Source organism: Cygnus atratus, chromosome 6 (assembly GCF_013377495.2).
Source record: "Cygnus atratus isolate AKBS03 ecotype Queensland, Australia chromosome 6, CAtr_DNAZoo_HiC_assembly, whole genome shotgun sequence".
Taxonomy (NCBI): Eukaryota; Metazoa; Chordata; class Aves; order Anseriformes; family Anatidae; genus Cygnus; species Cygnus atratus.
In genome coordinates, this window is record NC_066367.1 from 33,378,416 (window position 1) to 33,395,691 (window position 17,276).

The 17,276-nt window shown below is 36.8% G+C and overlaps 1 protein-coding gene across 1 annotated transcript; it reads right to left on the minus strand.

Annotated features, from left to right (window-relative positions):
- Positions 1–2,564: 2,564 nt before the first annotated feature.
- On the minus strand, positions 2,565–17,141 carry MAP3K19 (mitogen-activated protein kinase kinase kinase 19). Its single transcript, XM_050711672.1, has 10 exons — positions 17,032–17,141; positions 16,560–16,845; positions 13,615–13,633; positions 12,964–13,048; positions 11,902–12,143; positions 11,180–11,223; positions 6,534–8,993; positions 5,086–5,235; positions 4,185–4,882; positions 2,565–2,631 (listed from the first exon to the last, which is right to left on the minus strand). Exons 1-10 carry the CDS (start codon positions 17,139–17,141, stop codon positions 2,565–2,567), a joined length of 4,161 nt encoding a protein of 1,386 aa, XP_050567629.1.
- Positions 17,142–17,276: the final 135 nt, after the last annotated feature.

Below are 17,276 nucleotides of genomic sequence, written 5' to 3' on the forward strand. Positions count from 1 at the left end.
GCTTTAAATATTATTGCATAAAATAAAATACTAGGTATCCCCTACAGTGATAAAGGGACACATACTTTCATATGCTTGAATTTAAACTCTAAATGTTGAGGAAACTTGGCATTACAGCATAGTGGCTGTACCTGCTGCTTAGTAGCCTGCATACTTTACAATGGGGTCTTCACTGCTGTTTTGCTTCTGGCCTATGTTTTTTAGAAATGAAGGCAGCAAATTCAAAAAATAAAAATAAATAAGGCTTGCCCTGCTCAAATACTGTAAATAGTAAAGTGTGTCTTTTTTCAGTGAGTCACTTTTCATCAAAAAATAAGGATTTAAGATGATTTTAAAACTTTTCTCCTTATTAACTTAGATACCTCACTACAGGTATCTGAATTGTCTGGATTTTGATGTGAAACATCTATATCTCCTTCAGTAAGAAATATGCAAAGTTAGACTTGTCTACATAAGGCCTGAGATTCCCTAAAGCAACATATTTCTTGGTTAAGCTGTGCTAAGAAGAGGGCTGGTATGTTAGCGCATATCCCCTGTTCTCAAGCACACTTAAGCTGAAAAGAAAAAAAACACTTGTTGCAAGTGCCGGCATTAAACTATACCCTCATTCTTTAAATCTGGTTAAACAAGCAAAAAAAGCTCAGGTTCAGGTTTTACAAATTTTAAACCTTTTTTTAAAAAAAATTGAAAACTAATGTTAGTGTAGCTGGACTAAACATTACATTTAAATTCCAAATAACTACTAACCCTAACATTAGAGAACTCAGACGTTAACAGATCTTAGTTTCGGTTATAAGATGTGCATCAGAAGGGGGATTCATAGCTCTGAAAATATGAATTAACTGCATAGCCTAAAGCATTCCCATTCTTTCTCCGCTTATGACTGTCATCTGGGTATCATTTCATGCTAAATAAAAACTCGTATTTACTTTTCAGCTTTTTTTGGAAACACTCCCTTAATCTAAGAAGAATTAATACACACCGTGGAGTTACGTACATCCCACTTGAGTTCACGTGCCAGGGCTCCTACCTTTTTTCTGCAAGGTACTTTAACGTGAAGATACTCAAGTTGCCATGGATTTTGGCATGAGGACCAACAATTATTCCTCAAAATGGGACTGATAACTGTTTAAACTTGGAAGATTACTGTGATGCTAGGATTTCTCTCATAATGGCATAATGCTCTGTCTGTTATGTGACATCATACCTACAGAAACTACACAAATAAAGAATTTTGCTAAAAGTACTTACTGATTTCTCTTCATTTTTATAAAGTTTAGACCAAACAGCTCTCTGAAGTCAGGCTACTGGGATAAAATAAAATTTGAAAACTATTTAAGTAACTAAAATGCTAAACGCTCTGGGGGAAGTTGATCTTTTATAAACCACAACTTTTTGTTGCTTTCTTTCTTTGTTTTGTAAAACACCCATTTTTGAATTCACTGCTGGTACAAGAGTCAGGGTCTTGAACTCTTGAGGGCTCAGCCCTTGAAAGTTCTAGGGCTGAGATTTACTACGTCTTCCTAGAAACTAGGTGCTCACAAGAACATAAAGTTCACCCCATTTTAATGGCTTCTGCAATGTTTTATTCCCCTGAAATCTTAAATATACTGTGAAAGAAGCCCCATCAGGAAGAGGACGGTCTAAATACTAATTCCTGAATCTTTTTTTCTTTTTAATTGATATATCATAATGTTCTTCAAATGTTATTTCATTACATGCAGTTAGTAGTAGGTAGTAGCTAGTTACACTAACTACCTGTAAAAAAAAAAAAAACTCCACCCTTGGCAATATGCAAAAGCCAAATGGACAAGGGCCTGAGCAGCCCAGCTCAGAGCAGTGGGGTTGGACAGGGCCATCTCCAGAAAAGACACTCTCAAATCTCTGATTCATAATTCTAGAGAGACTAAGAAATTAGCTTGATGCAAGCTCAGTAAGGGTAAGTCTGTGTACAGCTGGGCATCTCATTATTATCACTCCAGTATCTTGTAGCTGATAAACCTCAGTAGCAAAGGATAAAAAGGATTGATACGTGGTTACAAAGACTAGTTTTGTGGTTCTTTCCACCAGCTAAAATTGAAAGGCACATCTAACTAAACAAAAGCTTCAGTATGTTTTATGCCAACATAACTGCATCGTTCGGCATTTTCATGGGATTACAGGCACATTTAAACACTCATCTATGAGTCTGAGTAGAGCTTTCTGTATCTGCAATGCTTTCTGCTGATACCACACGTTCCAAAGGTTTTTACAGACAAATTGGCACTGCCAACGTACCTTGCTTGTCATGGACTGGGGGTAGTGTTGTGGGGTGTTTTTTTTAAGTCTCTTCAAATGCAACAAATTGTACGGCCCTGTGTTCACAGTGAAGGAATGCCCATTCCAATGAGCACGGACATCGCAAAAAATGTTAATCACCACCTAAAAATAGCCTTCTTGTCTACAAAGTTACCTCTAGTAAGTTCTGCTGTCACTTTTAAGTCCAGCTCCTTCTGATCTTTTCCACCAGTGGAAATCTTCTTTTATGTGAAAGGTAAACTCATTTGGCAGGAGTTTTGAAAAATTCACTGTCTTCCTTTCACAAAGGGATGGTCCAGCAACTGCAGAGCAGAAGGGCGTTCATGTTGATCTCTGCATTGAGGGTTTCAAAAATCAGTACATAAAATCAATATGCATTCCTGTAATGTAATTATTTGTAAAATCTAAATACAAACTTAGGCTTTTTTTTTTTTTCTTAACTCTCCAGTCATTACTCCTTTTCAGTTGTTTTTTTTTTATATTTTATAAGGCTGGTAGAAAAGAGGGCAGAATTTATGGGAAGAGATTGTTAGCATGCATGACATATACAAATGAAATAACTTATTACAGAAATCTTTTTTTGTTGCTCTAAATTCCTACCAAAACTTTGAATAATTCTTCTTATTCAGCTGTTTCAGGTGCAACAAAAGCGTATTTAAGAAACATGTTAATTATTTGTTTGGCCTTGTGTTAGTCAGTCTGTTTTGCCATCTCCAATCAACATGATTCATGTTAAGGAGGCCATTTGGACTTACAGCATTGCAAGAATCAAGGAGTGTTTTTTTTCAACCCTCAACTTGGAGAAAAGTGAATCAAGGGAAACAATAAAGGGCACTGATTTCTTAAGTAATAAATTAATAGGAAAAACAGTATGAGGGAGGCATTTATATTTAGGACACGGTGAGAGCATATATTAGAACTTTGCCAATACAAATGCATCATTAAAAAAAAAAAAAAAGTAAATATTGTATTAAAAATCTTCCTATTTGTGTATTTCCTTCTACCTAACAACGACTCCTGGTATCTTTTAAATACTACTATCTCTGAATCAAGGTATCTATGATGTTGCTATTTATTGACAACAGTTATTCTGTTTACTGTTATATGGTCCATGTGGACCATAACAACTCTAATCCAAGGATTAAAATTCAGGGCACTGTCATACCCACTAAATTATGTACTTCTCTCTAGTGCCCAAATCTGGTCTTTAGAGATACATAAAAGGTGGATATCAATTTCAAAAAGCTATCAATTTCATAAGGACCACCCGTGGAGGTCAGAAACTTCTCCCTTGAAATGATAGTCCATTTAAAAGTCTGGGACAAAGCTGGTATTTAAAATAGAATAAACACCACAGGAATAATTCTTATAATGAGTGAGTGCTAGTTTGTCTTAAATCAAGAGAACTTTATGTTTCCAGTAGGTATGTATTTCCTGGGCTGGCAGTGATAACATATTTTTCTGCTGCAGAAGATAAGAACTATGTGCAACCTTTTCCATTTAGAATATTGTCCTCAAAACAACTTCCTAGACACAGGCCAGACTCAGCCAATGGGTTATTGGAACAGCAAAGCACTTCAAAGAAAATTAGCCAACATTTGTCTAAAACTCAATGGTAACACGTTTCTGCATGAAAATTACAGGAAAAGTAAATGCTGAACATAAGGCCCCCTAAAAAAGAACTTGTGACTATTTTTAACACCATTATGGAGAGTAAATCTCTTTTATGTATACTGTTATTCAATGGCTTTCCTGAAATGTTGTAAAACCTAAGGATTTACAGTACAGTTCTTCTTCGCAGCCATATGTGCCATTTAAGACAGCCTAAGCTTCCATACACACTATCTGCATTTTTCCTTTTCTTTTTCAGTTAAAACTCCACGTACCTGGTTAAGCACGCATGCACAAAATCCGCCGCAGTTCCCGAGAATCGGTCAGGCAGGGAAGGCATCAGCCCTCTGTGGGCCCCGATATAGAACATGGCTGCTATCCTGCCCATGGAAGCCAGCGGTGGTTTTCCTGTTGCCATCTCAAACACGGTGCAGCCAACGCTCCAGATGTCCGATTTTCTTCCGTATCCAGATTCATTTATAACTTCTGGTGCCATCCAGTACGGAGTCCCATGCACAGACTTGAGCATCTCGCTGTGTGTGCCACTGAGGCTTGCCCAGGCTAAGCGCCGGGCACAGCCAAAGTCGATTAGCTTTACTATACCGCTTGGCATGAGCATAACGTTATTGCCCTTGATATCTCTATGCACCACACCATTGTCGTGTAAGTATGCAACCCCCTCTAGAATTTGTTTTGTGTATTTGCAAAGGACAATTTCTGGCAACGGACCAAACTGATGAATAATACTAGAAATTGAGCCACCGGGAACAAACTCCATGAAAATGCTTAACATGTTGTCTTCCAGACAAGTTCCTAAATAAGTTACAATATTGACATGTTTCAGCGTCTTCAAAAGATCAACTTCCTCGTGCAACTTCTGATACTCCTTTTCTGTAGTGAGTTGATCTGACGTATCCAAAACAACCTGTTTTACTGCTATTAATTGTCCTTGGCTTGTCAGACCACAGTATACCTACAAAGAAACTAGCATTTATTAAAATGAAACATGAATAAAAGTGTATGTTCACTTATTTTACAGGGTATCTTTGTGTTTGTCACGTTTCATTGCATAATCAAAAATATTTATTTGTTGCACTGGACAACAGTCAGTTATAAGGTGAGATGTAGCTCAGAGATGACCAGTGCATCTCTTAACATACTGAGACTTTAACTTACTGTGCCATAGGCTCCCTTTCCAAGAACTTCACCTCTCGTCCACGTGATAGTGTCCTTGTTAGTTAAAATGCTTCCGGGCACTTCAGTAGATTCCTCAAAGTTTAGCAGGTCTCTTTCTCCATTTGATCCCAAAAAGGCTCTACTGTAACTCTGCTTGAAAGATGATGGTCAGCATGAGGAGAAAGCAAGGGGGAAAAGAAAAGCTTCATATTATCATTACATTTTTTATAAGGAGTAACTTTCACCTGGAATGATTCTCTCTCTCTCTTTCTCTTCCTCCTCCTCTCCCAAACACTCCTTGCCTGGCATATCGATACAACAGCTCCTGAAATAGAAACTTGCCTCCTCTTTGATATATTCAAGGATGTATCATAATAGTGCATAACCTGAAGATTGTAGCACACCATCTTTTTGCCATTAAAAGCAAGCCAGGCAGAAGGAACACTTAGAAGATCAGGTTATATGTCTGCTTATTACTTTTTTCTTTTCTTTTCTTTTCTTTTCTTTTTTTTGTCACGTAGCTACAGTTTGCTAAGCTGAAGGGTGAATGTGACCATTGACTTGCCCTAGGTAACATATGTAATCCAAGCCTGATGAAAACAATTTGGAGATGACTTCACAGGAAGAAGAGACTGCTTCAGAAAGGATGGTAATAATTACTCCATCTAGCCAGGGATCTCCAGGAGAAGTAATAAATGGAGGTAAAATTGGCATCTGTGTTTGCAGAAGCATAAGGAAGTGTATCAAAATACAGTGAAAGAAAACTTCCTTATGAAATTTTAATTAAAATAGAGAAAAAGCTAAGAGGGTCAAGGAGAAGTGATACTGGTAGATAAGCACCTTAGTGGGTGAAGGTTCTTAACTGAGCAGGGGGCCAGAATCAAAGCCTTCTGAACTTGAAGTTTTGATTAAACATTACTTAAACAGCCTTAACTCTATCTGATAAGCCGACACTTGTCATCCATATCTACAAAAGTATCTGGTTGCCCTCAGGGATTCAAGGAAATTATCCTTTTCGATATACAAGGACCATTTGTAATGTCTTTTCATATCCTTTACAAGTCTAGATCTCAAGTGCTTTTGCCTTGGCCCACAGCCTTTCATACATGCTCTTCAGTTAAAACAGCCTCTCCCTTTTTTTCACTACAATTTCTTAATTTATCTTGACCCCAAAAAATAAGTCTTCATAGGTATCTACGTCTGTCATGCCTGAATACCATCTGCCTTGTGTCAGACAGGCAGCATCTAACATGGGTGTCTTCGGCTGGGCATGAGAAGGCTCAGTGGACAGCTGGCCCAAGGGGAAGAGACCCGATCATTAATGAGCACGTTACCTGTACTTTAGTTAAACACTGTTTTCTTAGTCAACATCATGACTCATCGTTCACCCACAGTTGTGTTGGAGCATCACCCAAAGGATCTAGCAAGTTACAAGAAGTTACTTTTACCTTCACTAGAGCACTATTTAGTATTTCTCCATCTCCGTTCATCGTATTTCCTTCTTTCGCATAGGCATTCTGCATTTTAGAATCTGCAATTTTTGTTCTTGAAGAGTTGATGTCTTTTTCTTCAAGCACTAGCAATTCTGCAGCCAGACAACAAAGCAACTCGTCAGTCACGTCCTTTTTACCTGCCCAGGACAAAATGTTTTGACTTGTCTGGAAACTGGGACTTGTAACATTTGTTGTCTGAATCACTGAAGGCTGAGTAAATTCATTTGCCAAACTACTGCCCTGAGGTGTGTATGCCCAACTCTGACTTGATTTTTTTGCAAGGGATTGACACTGCAGTCTGTCTGAAAAGTGCAATGATTCATGTCGATTTATAGTCCTGAAGGAGGTCTGGTGTGATTCCAGGCCTGTGCAGCCGTCCTTATCCACCCTGTACTGGGGTACACAAATGTTCTGGTCTGTTGTTAATGAACTGCTGCGTACAGCAGCACATTCTGTGTAGTCTTTATCACTTAACTGAAGAAGATTCTGGCTACAGGTAGAAGCTATCTGATGGTTGGATAGACCCTGACTGTCTAAAGACTTCTCCAAAGAGACTTCTGTAATAGGAGATAACTTTGAATTTGAATTTTTTTTATTTTGTTTGGTTGACTGTGAAAGCTCTTCTAAAAATATAAGCTGATCATCTAAGTCTCCGCAAACCAGCGACATGCTCCTTGAAGTTTGTATTTGACAATCCGGACCAGAAGTTATTACATTATCTTGCTCTGTGTTGCTATCACTGAATTTGATACTTTTGTCCTTTGGAATTAAGCCCTTCTGCTTTTGTTTGGTACCAGATACGGTCTTCTTTGGCTTAGAATACGTTCTCTTTTGAGTGTTTCTTACTTGGCTGCTCTCTCTCCTTTTATTGCAGGTAGATCTGCAGGTGCTAGCAGTGCATCTCCCAAGTGGAGCAGAACAAACATCTCTGTAAAAACTGTTCTCATGTTGATCAAGCTCACGCATGTGGGAATAGACTGGAGTTGCAAACATTTCATAAATACCTGGACCATTGTCATTTGAATTTATTTTCTTGAACATGTCACTGTATTTCAGATGTACAAAATCTGAAGCAGACTGTGCACACGGTAGAGAAAGAGGAGTAACAGGTTTCTTTAAAATAACTGGATTTTTGCAGCTGCAGGAGAAACTTTGCTTTTTAAGTTTTTGAGCACTCTGAGGAAAATGGTATTTGTTTGCTTGAGGTATTTTTTTTTGACGTTTCAGGGAAGTCTCAGATTCCATGCATGGCAGTTGCAAAGATGGAAAAATCCGATTCTTGGCATTCATCTCTTGTGTATTATATTTTGTGGAAATCTCATCAGAAACAATTACGCCTTCAGCTATCTTTATCTTGCTACTTATTTTAGATTTTGATGAATGTTTGTTTCTCTTCATCTTTATCTCACCTTTGTCATTTTCTTTGCGAGCAGGAACATTGCAGCTCTGACTAACACGAGGAGGGAGGCTACGAATGACACTCCTTCTCCCGGCAGGACATTTAGCAATGGGTTCCTTAGCTGGTTCTCGTTCAGAGAACATAACGTGGGCAACAGGTACAAGCTCACTTTGATCTTCTGCAGTCGTATCTTGCGTTGCTTCTTTTTTCTTTTCAAATTCGAGAAGACAAACATTATTTTCTGTTTGTTTTCCAGAACAATCTTGCACTCTGGGAATGACTGCAGCTACAGAGTTACCTTCTAAGGCACAGTAGGCCTCTATCACTTCATTTGTACAGGAAGAATCTAAATCATGATTGCCAAGCATGAAGTTCACGCTCTCATCATCTTCACATGGTGTATAACCCACTGTCATTTCTGGAATATCTCCTCCTTCTATACCAGTTGTACAGGAATTCTCCGCTCTTTTTTCCTTCTCACCAGCTCTTAAAGTGTCTGTGTTGTTTGACACAGGACATAAAGCTGTAAGTATTCCACAGTTTATCACAACGTTACTTGTGCTGAAGTAGGAAGAACTAGCATCCCAGTACCTGACTTGGGTCATAATATCTACGTCCTTACAAGCCACTGACAACTGATACCTCATCTGGTCATTCTTTTCAATATTGGTAGCTACATCAGCTTCCCTCCATTTCAAATTGTTTTCAATTTCTTCTTTCCTGTCACTAGAGTACTTATAATATTTATCCTTGCTGAAGCAGCACAGGTCTTGTGTTGGAGTGAACTTATCAGAAATAGTAGCCACGATCAGACCTGAAGACTTTTCAGCGTCTCTTTTTAATAGATTGTCTACCTGATACTGATAAAAATTGTTAGCTGGTTTTATAGGCTGGGGAATAAAGTTCATAATATTCAAAATATTTCTGATCTTGGTGCTTTCATTGACAAAATTATCCTCTAGAAGAGCAAGATGAATTGTTCTTACAGGCTGAAATGTCACTGGTGGCAAATGAAACTGTAATTTCCATTAAAAGAAAAAAAACGTTAATAATGTACTACAGAACAGATACAGGCAAAAGCTAATCACTAAGAACCAAGTAGGTGAAGGAAAAAATAATCAGAAAAGGATTACTCTTTGATATATTCCCATATTTAACTTAACATGAAGTGTAATTTCAAAACCACATTATTTTTCTCACATCCAGAATTATTCCTAAGTATTTTAGCACAGAAAGTGGGATCCTTTGTTTATGGCCTAAGTCACTATTCATGATTTAAAAATAATAAACTTTGGCCACATATACAAATAATCTCATCAGTTATTAACCATGTGTTATGCTATATAGTGTGTTTGGTACAGGAATTCAAAACTTTGATGTGCTAAAGTTTCTTTCTTGCTGCACACTCTCACTGAACGAAAGCACCACTCTTATGCTGATATTTAAAACCCTCCAAAGTGTGCTGACAGCAGTAATTATATTCCCAACGGAACTAAGGCTCATGAAAGCAGTTTTTAAAAATCAAAAGCTATAGTGTTATAAAAGAATACTATTTTACCAATGCAAAAAACAACCTTTACAAATTTTTTATTGCTTTTAAGAGATGTTGCTATAATTCTAAATATGTATCTCTTTCATGTGTTCAATGTAGTCATATAAAAAACTTCATAAACCATGTCAGACAGGCCACAGTTTTAGCTCACAGAATTTAAAGTATGCTGGAAAATAGCACTGTCTGCACTACATTTTGTCAGTGAAGTTAAATGGATAGCTACCAAAAGACCATTTTTTGGTATGGCAGCTAACACAGTAGTCTGTTGTATTTAGGATGTATTTTATTATTCCTCCCTTCTTTCTTCTCTCTCCCCCCCACCCCCTTAATCAAAAGGTACTGTATATCGTTGAAAGAGAACAGATTTAAGAATTTGAGTGCATTGTTGTGATTATTCAGATGAACTGTGAAAATAATTTTCTGAAAATATTATTTCTATTCTTTATTTTTATAGGAAAGGGAGAAAAAATAAACTCAAATATACTGTATACTTTTATGCAAATGAATGCGATAGAAATAATTACATAGTCACATGCTCTGACTGCACATTCACATGTCTATATTCAACATCAGTTTGCAATCTGCAGGAAATTTTTGTTTTCATTCCAAGGGCAAACTGAGGTTCGAATGTGCCAGAAAAAGCAACGAGTGCTGTTTTGAAATTTACAGTTCAGAAGGCTTTGTCTAGTCTGCATGGTTTTAGTCTGAATGCTCAGTTTATTCCAAATAATGTTCTCTAGAAATCACCAGAACCTAAGATGTGAAATAAAGCTGTATTAAATCACATTGAGGTCAACTGAATTGTTTTTCTTAAACATTTCCCTCAACTGGGAATGTTTGTTGTTTTTTTTTTTCCATAGCCCTTTTTATGATCTTCTGTCAGAACTTCTAGACTTTTCTGTGACTTTTTTCCTGTGAATACTTTCATGTTCTGCAGTAGGTGCACTAAAGTACATAGCTGATTCATTAATTCTTCTATACAAAGGGCTATTAATTAATAACTATAAAGACCAAATTATCTTTTTTCCAAAGATAGTATATTTGATCTTTTGCAACATTTCAGGCTCACCTGGTGTGAAGCACTGATTTATGTTAAACGACTAACTCAGTTGTGTGTACAGAAGTAGCTATCAAAACTGTTTTGTCAGGAATCCTGTTTACACATCACAAAATTTCATGTCAAATATGTTTAATTCTAAAACATTATTTTATATATGTTAGTACAATAAATTTCAGCAATCATTTCATATCAAGACAGTTCTTCAATTCTGCTTCAATTTTAAATTATCCATCAATACATGAAATTGTTTTGTTTTTAAATTCAGCAAAACTAGACAACAGTGTCTAACATATAGAATACACATACCTGAAATTAACTTATGTATTTCCATTATAAGAGGTTCTATATCTTCTTGAACTTCCAGTCCCTTACCCCCCAAAATCCCTGATGTAACACTTCACTGACAATTTTTTATATAGTTCCGAACATTTGCTGATATATATATATATATGAATACTTGATGTTCATCTGAAAGGCTGAAGAATAAGTAGACAAAACTACCTGCACTTCTTTTGTGTTGCTATATTTCAAGTTTTGAAAGTATATAATACTTTTAATTGTGTTCAGCTTTATACATAACACCATCTTACCTCAGATTTCTTGTTCCTCTTTTCTCCTATTGTTATATTTAACCCTCAAAAATCAAAACAAATGAAATATTAGTTTGGCATTCTTAAACAGAGTACAGTTTTCATGCATAAATTAATTTCAAACTGTAGGGCTCTGAGGACCAGGAATCTGTCTAATGTGCAGTTGCAATCCATGCTATAAATCTGCTATAAAGAAAAAAGTTGGAAGTTGAAATTAAAGTATGATACTGAATCTTATAATTGCACTTTCTATAGAACTCAGTGAAATATAGTAATTTTAAAATAGTTTTATTCTAATAATTTAAGCAAATATCTCTTCTCAATTTCAGATGTTTGCTAACTTCAACATGTAGCTAATTAATTCCATTATGAATTAATTAATTCCAGTATGAGGAAAAAAGTGAAAGAGATGCTATCCTGGCCCCACTGAAGCTAAGGAGAATTCCACTATACGTTTTGTGGTCTCAGTTTCATTATACAGAGTATTCTCTCTATAATGTTCTCTGTCATCACTTCTCTTTATCTCCTTCATTCCCAAATACACATACACAAAAATAAAGAAGATGTTCAACATGGCTGAAAGTCTACTTAATATGAAGAAGTCAAGCAAACATAAAGACAATTTAAAATTTAAATAAAAAGGACTTCTGAGACTTTGGGACCTAACTTGATAGTAATGTATAGCTATATTTAAAAGTTGTGACTTTTAAAATAGAACTTACTTTGTCGTGCATGTGCTTGTATTATCTGAAAGGCACCCAAATCCATAAATGATTTTGAAATGTTAGATTCTGTGCATGTGGCCTGTAGCAGAAAGCTGAAGTCAAAGCCATGTCTTACGTTCTCCTTCTTCAGCAAGAAAGGTAGAGAAGTGTGCTCTCCCATCTGTAATGCTAACTGATTTTTACTTTTAAAACATGCCACTTGTTTATCTGGCCACAGTCCAGTTGTTGGTGCTATTTGGCTAAAAGGCAAAAAGCAAAAAACAAAACACAGTATAAAAATAAGTGTAAGGAGCCTACTCAGTTCAAATAATCAAGTGACATGGAAATAATGTGAACAAGAAGTCTGTAAGATCCAAGAATGTCAAAGTATTTTCTCTTTCTTGATCCATCTAGGAAGTTGGGGCTCTCCCCAGCACCATCTGACTGCAATACCAGGGACTGATTACAAATGACAATGGATTACAAACAACATAGACAAAGCCAACACATGAATGGGAAAAAGCATTACCCACCTTCCCCTTCTTGACAAAACCTGATTGCTTCCAGCATGACTTTTTTAAGAACCATCAGGAAAGTATGTCAGAAGAATTCCAAAGACCAGGTGCACCTTTGTTATTTATAAAATGTGCTATGGCCTGCCTGAAAGAATAGAGGCTATGTAAACAAGACTCAGATTTCAGCCATCTGGTTTCTGAAGAATGGAAAATCAAAATATGGAAAAAAATAAATCCTGTGACTGAAACGAGGTCGAAAATACAGTCTACATTAATCTTAAAGCTGTATGTGAGATAATTGTCTGTTTTTAATTGAATCAAATGCTGATGTAAAACCATATACATTTTTTCCTCATACTGTACCAAATAATTAGTTCATCTACTGCAATATCCTGCCTCCGGCAATGACCAGTAATTGACTTTGGGAAGATAGAAACACTGTACAACTCACAGAGTTGCATCTAGCATCTGGCAATAAGTACATTTTTTCATACTCACAGACTGATACCTGCTTTGTCTTCATTTTTGAATACCCAACTGCAAATGAACTATTAATTCTGCTTACCTATTTTTTCCTAGAGCTTTGTATGACTGATGCATTTCCTCCATCATTTTATCTGCATTTTGAAGAGCAACAACAATTCCACAACCTGCAACAGTACATTAGTATATTAGTATTATATTAGTATATTGCATAAAATATTAGTATATTGCATAAAAGCATTATAATTCATTGACCAATAATACAAAGAAAATGTACATATTTTTGGCCATTAAAATATTACTATTAGGAAGAAACAGGAAAAAAAAAGAGCATATTTCATTTGACTTAGATACATATACATACTGTTATAACTTTTAGACATTTGAATGCAAATCTAAAGCAATTTTAGTTATTTTGGTAAGTATACTAATTCAATGTAGAATAAAAGCAAAGAACATCTTTAAAAAATCCAGTTACACCTCCTGTTTCAGTAGAATAGAAATATAAGAAAAATATTCACAAACTCTACAAAAGCATGGCATTTAAAATAGGAAACGTGTTAAAATTAAAACAAATTTCAGAGCTTTTCAAAGGTGGAAAATAACTCTGAAGTTGATTTCAAATTATCTTGTAGTTGCTTGGTTTTAACAAGTGACAAGATTTCAAGTTAACGTTGTCCTTTTTTTTCTCCAGATCCCATATATAATATTTCATAAACATTGGTTAAACTACCTTCTTTTCTTCTCCTCTTCTTTTGTTAGTTTTCAAACATACTGTCCTTAGATGTATTATAGTCCTGAAACCTGAAAAAAATGTTTCATCAATTGATTTCCAATTCATGTGCACAAATCAGTACTTTATATTTCATTATTTCAGGATCCTATATAAGACAAAAGAGACATTTAAAAAATACTTGAAATTATTAAAAATATTACAATTTAACTTAACTTCCAATGCCCCATCCTGAAAGTGCACAGAAGCAGTAAGTCCAGACCTAATCTCTAACACTAAAATTTCACCATATGCTATGTGAGTAAGACATGAAAGCTGTCAGTATTAGTTTACTGATATCATCCTTACTCTAAGATCAGAAAGTCAGCAATTCACATTTGGAAGATAATTGTATGTTTAACATATTCCTTACAACCCAGATCTGAATTAAGCGTTTATCTTTGTCTATTTGATCAAAACTCCCAGCAAAAGAGGTTCAAGAACCAAAACTTTCTCAAACAGTCTCAACAAAGTCTCAATGATAGCTTATTCCAATGAAACGTGAAGCCAACTGGAATCTTTCTAGCAATTTGAGAGAAATATGAACCAGTCATTAATTAATTTACTTTAAAATAATTTGTAAGTATCTTGAGAAGGAATTGTTCTATAATACAAAAACAGCGTAGTTTTAAACGTATGCTCAAAAATTAGCTAATTATTCTTCTCTACAGAGCCACAGTCTCACTGCTATCAAGAAGCTATAAATTACACCCTTTATATCAGATCTATTATAAATTCATAAGTACACACATGGCAATGTATTATCTCTGAATATTTACAAAGGTAATTTTTTTTAAGTGTTTAAAAATTGTACACCTTATAAAAAATAACTTGCCATTATATGATTGTTTTTTTGTTGTTGTTGCCACTGGATGTCTGTGACCTGTGCTTTAAAAGATGCTTTTACTAGGCTTTACCCTTAATTAGAAGGTTGTAGTGAACCTTTCCCCCAACTAATCAGCGTACACTGAAGGAGCTAGATATCACCCTCTTGCTAAATATAGCTATGTGTGGGCAATATTGATCCTCTACAGTTAACAACATGCCTGAATATGGTGAGTAACCACACCGTGAACTGTTTCACAATTACAAAAACAACAACCCTCTTTTCCAAGAAACTCAAAAATGAAAAATACCATAAGATGCTAGTGACATAAACAATAAGAAACAATGACAAATTGCAGAAGAAGAATGAGAGGGTGAAATTGAAGGTTTTGAAGATATGAAATTTTTGATGGCTAATCCTTAAAATAAATCTCAATTAATTATTTTTGTGGATTTGGGGTCATTTCTGAAAAACATTATGAACTTTTGTTTCTCAAGTGACAAGAACGTATAATGTAATTAAAGACAGTGAAATGAAATGAATAAAAGAAGATACTACTATTAATATTGCCTACCATCTATATTACAATATTTCCCATTTCCCATCTTTATTATTTAGCAAACAATTTATAGTTTAAAAAAATACAGAAGATATTGTTAGATACCTTATGTGTATAAAAATATGTGAATGAATATGAATATACATTTAAAGATATATGAATAAAAGTCTCAAATTCCAACAGGGTAACTCTGGGCAACATTCCTCTGAGTGGAAGATTGTAAGGTCCATACTGGAAAATTATGTAATAATGTAAAAATAAGTTTTTTTTTTCCTACTGTCTAATCAATAGATATATATCACATCACGATTTATGTATTTTACACATTCATATTCTTGCTAATATTATTGAATGAGGTCTAACTTTTCCTGCAGCATAAATATATTCTCCTTTCTAGATTACGTGGCATGCTTTATTATATTGACATAATCAATATAGTGTGGCAGTGAACTCTCCATTTTAACTGTGTAAGAAATACATGCTATGTCCATTTAAAATAGTGATCTATTATTAAACTTTTTTTTTTTTTGCATTTGCATCTTCAATTTAATTTATTGCAATATGTTCCCCCCTCAGACAAAAACATTACTTAACCATCATACACATGCTACCAAAGTAACTAGTTTTAGAACTTAATTTGTATGGCAGGCTAAAAGAAAGGTATGATTTTTAGAAAATTGTTTATGGCTATTAAATCTATCAATAGATGGACTGTGAAAAATAGGACACCTAGTGGCTCTTACGTTAATTTCTTTACAAAATTTTCTCTCTGATCTTTTTCTCACATGCTGGTTTTTACTTCATTCCTTGTCCTTACATGACTCAAATGCATAAAATGCTCAACTTTATAAATTTTTCACACTTAGTAGTAAATAACACTTTCAACATTCTTTACAAGTTTTATTACAAATTATTCCTAACAACAATCTCAGGTACTACCCCAGCAATGTTTTTTGTTTTGTTTTGTTTGTTTGTGGGTTTGTGTGTGTTTTTCTTGTTTTAAGTTTCCTCATAAATACTTGTCAATTTATTCATAATGACTTTTTTTTTTCTTTGCACCTGAGCTCAGGGGTCTCAGTAGAGCTACTAATGCACATGGGAAAACTGCCTAATGTCAAGGTACTATTTATTAATGGTGAGATGTATGCAACAGATGGAAGGTAGCAAGCCACGTAGCAGTCTGTCCTTACGGAACCATTCCATTTCAACGTCACTGCACAGGTCAGTGGAAATGAGTTCCTCATCTTAGTTTACAGAGGAGGAAACAGAGAAAAGTTGAATAGTATGACCAAGGTCACCCAACGAGTTGCGCAAAAGTAGCTTGAGTAAGCATTCTTGATTTATCATTCTTAAGCTAAACACAAGATAATCCATTAAAATGCATATTTCATTGTATTAGTCTGTTAAGAGTTATATCAGACCGTGAACTTCTCCAAACTTCGACTTTTTTTGGATATACGAGACCCCCTTCAAAGCACTAGCTGACAAGGTCCTACAAAGCAGCCACAACCCCTATCTTACCGGGTGTCGAAGGGTGACAGAGGCGCAGCAACACGCCCAGAAGCCACAGGGCATCCCCAGCTGGCAGCTGTGCCCCTTTGCCGGGCGGCACGAAATCCAAGCCCCAACCTCCCCGGCCGTTCGCTTCGGCGTTCGGTGCTCTGGCGGAGCGGGGCGGGTGCGTTTACACGGCGTTGCCGGGGGAACTCCGGCAGCGGGCCGGGAACCGGGCGGCAGCGGGGCTGGGGGCGCTGGTTGGGGCAGGGCCGGCTGCGGAGATTGCGGGCTCAGGGTGATCCGAGGGGGACTGGGGAGAAAATGGTGTGAGAGGGGTTTGGGGGGAGCTGGCGTGAGGGGGATCGGGGGATGATGGTGTGAGGGGAGTTTGGGGGAGCTGTTGTGAGAGGCGCCCGGAGGTTGCGTGCCCCGACACCCGGGGACTTAGGGCCCGCTCTGTTTTCTTGAGGACCGCGACACCGGGCCTGGGGGGCACCTCGGCTCCTGGCCGACCGTCTCGTTCGTCCCCAGGTACAATTGGCCCCACGGGGACAAGCTGCGACGCCCGTCACGCCCAAGCAGGCGGCCGGCCGGCTGGGCAGCCATTTTGTTTACCCTCTCAGGCCGACCCTGAGGGAGCCGGAGAGCCTCGGGGAGCGAGCCCAGCTTTGACGCGGGAGGCCCGGGAGCAGCAGCCCTGAAGCACCGCCGCCCGCGGCCGGTGCCGCCTCCTGGGGCAGG

Coding starts and splice junctions, on each gene's coding strand:
- MAP3K19 (XM_050711672.1), bottom strand. CDS start 17,141: ATGGCTGCCCAGCCGGCCGGCCGCCTGCTTGGGCGTGACGGGCGTCGC. Junction 12,144..12,963: donor AAAGCTCTAGGAAAAAATAG/GTAAGCAGAATT, acceptor TTTGCCTTTTAG/CCAAATAGCACCAACAACTG. Junction 11,224..11,901: donor ACAAGCACATGCACGACAAA/GTAAGTTCTATT, acceptor TTGATTTTTGAG/GGTTAAATATAACAATAGGA.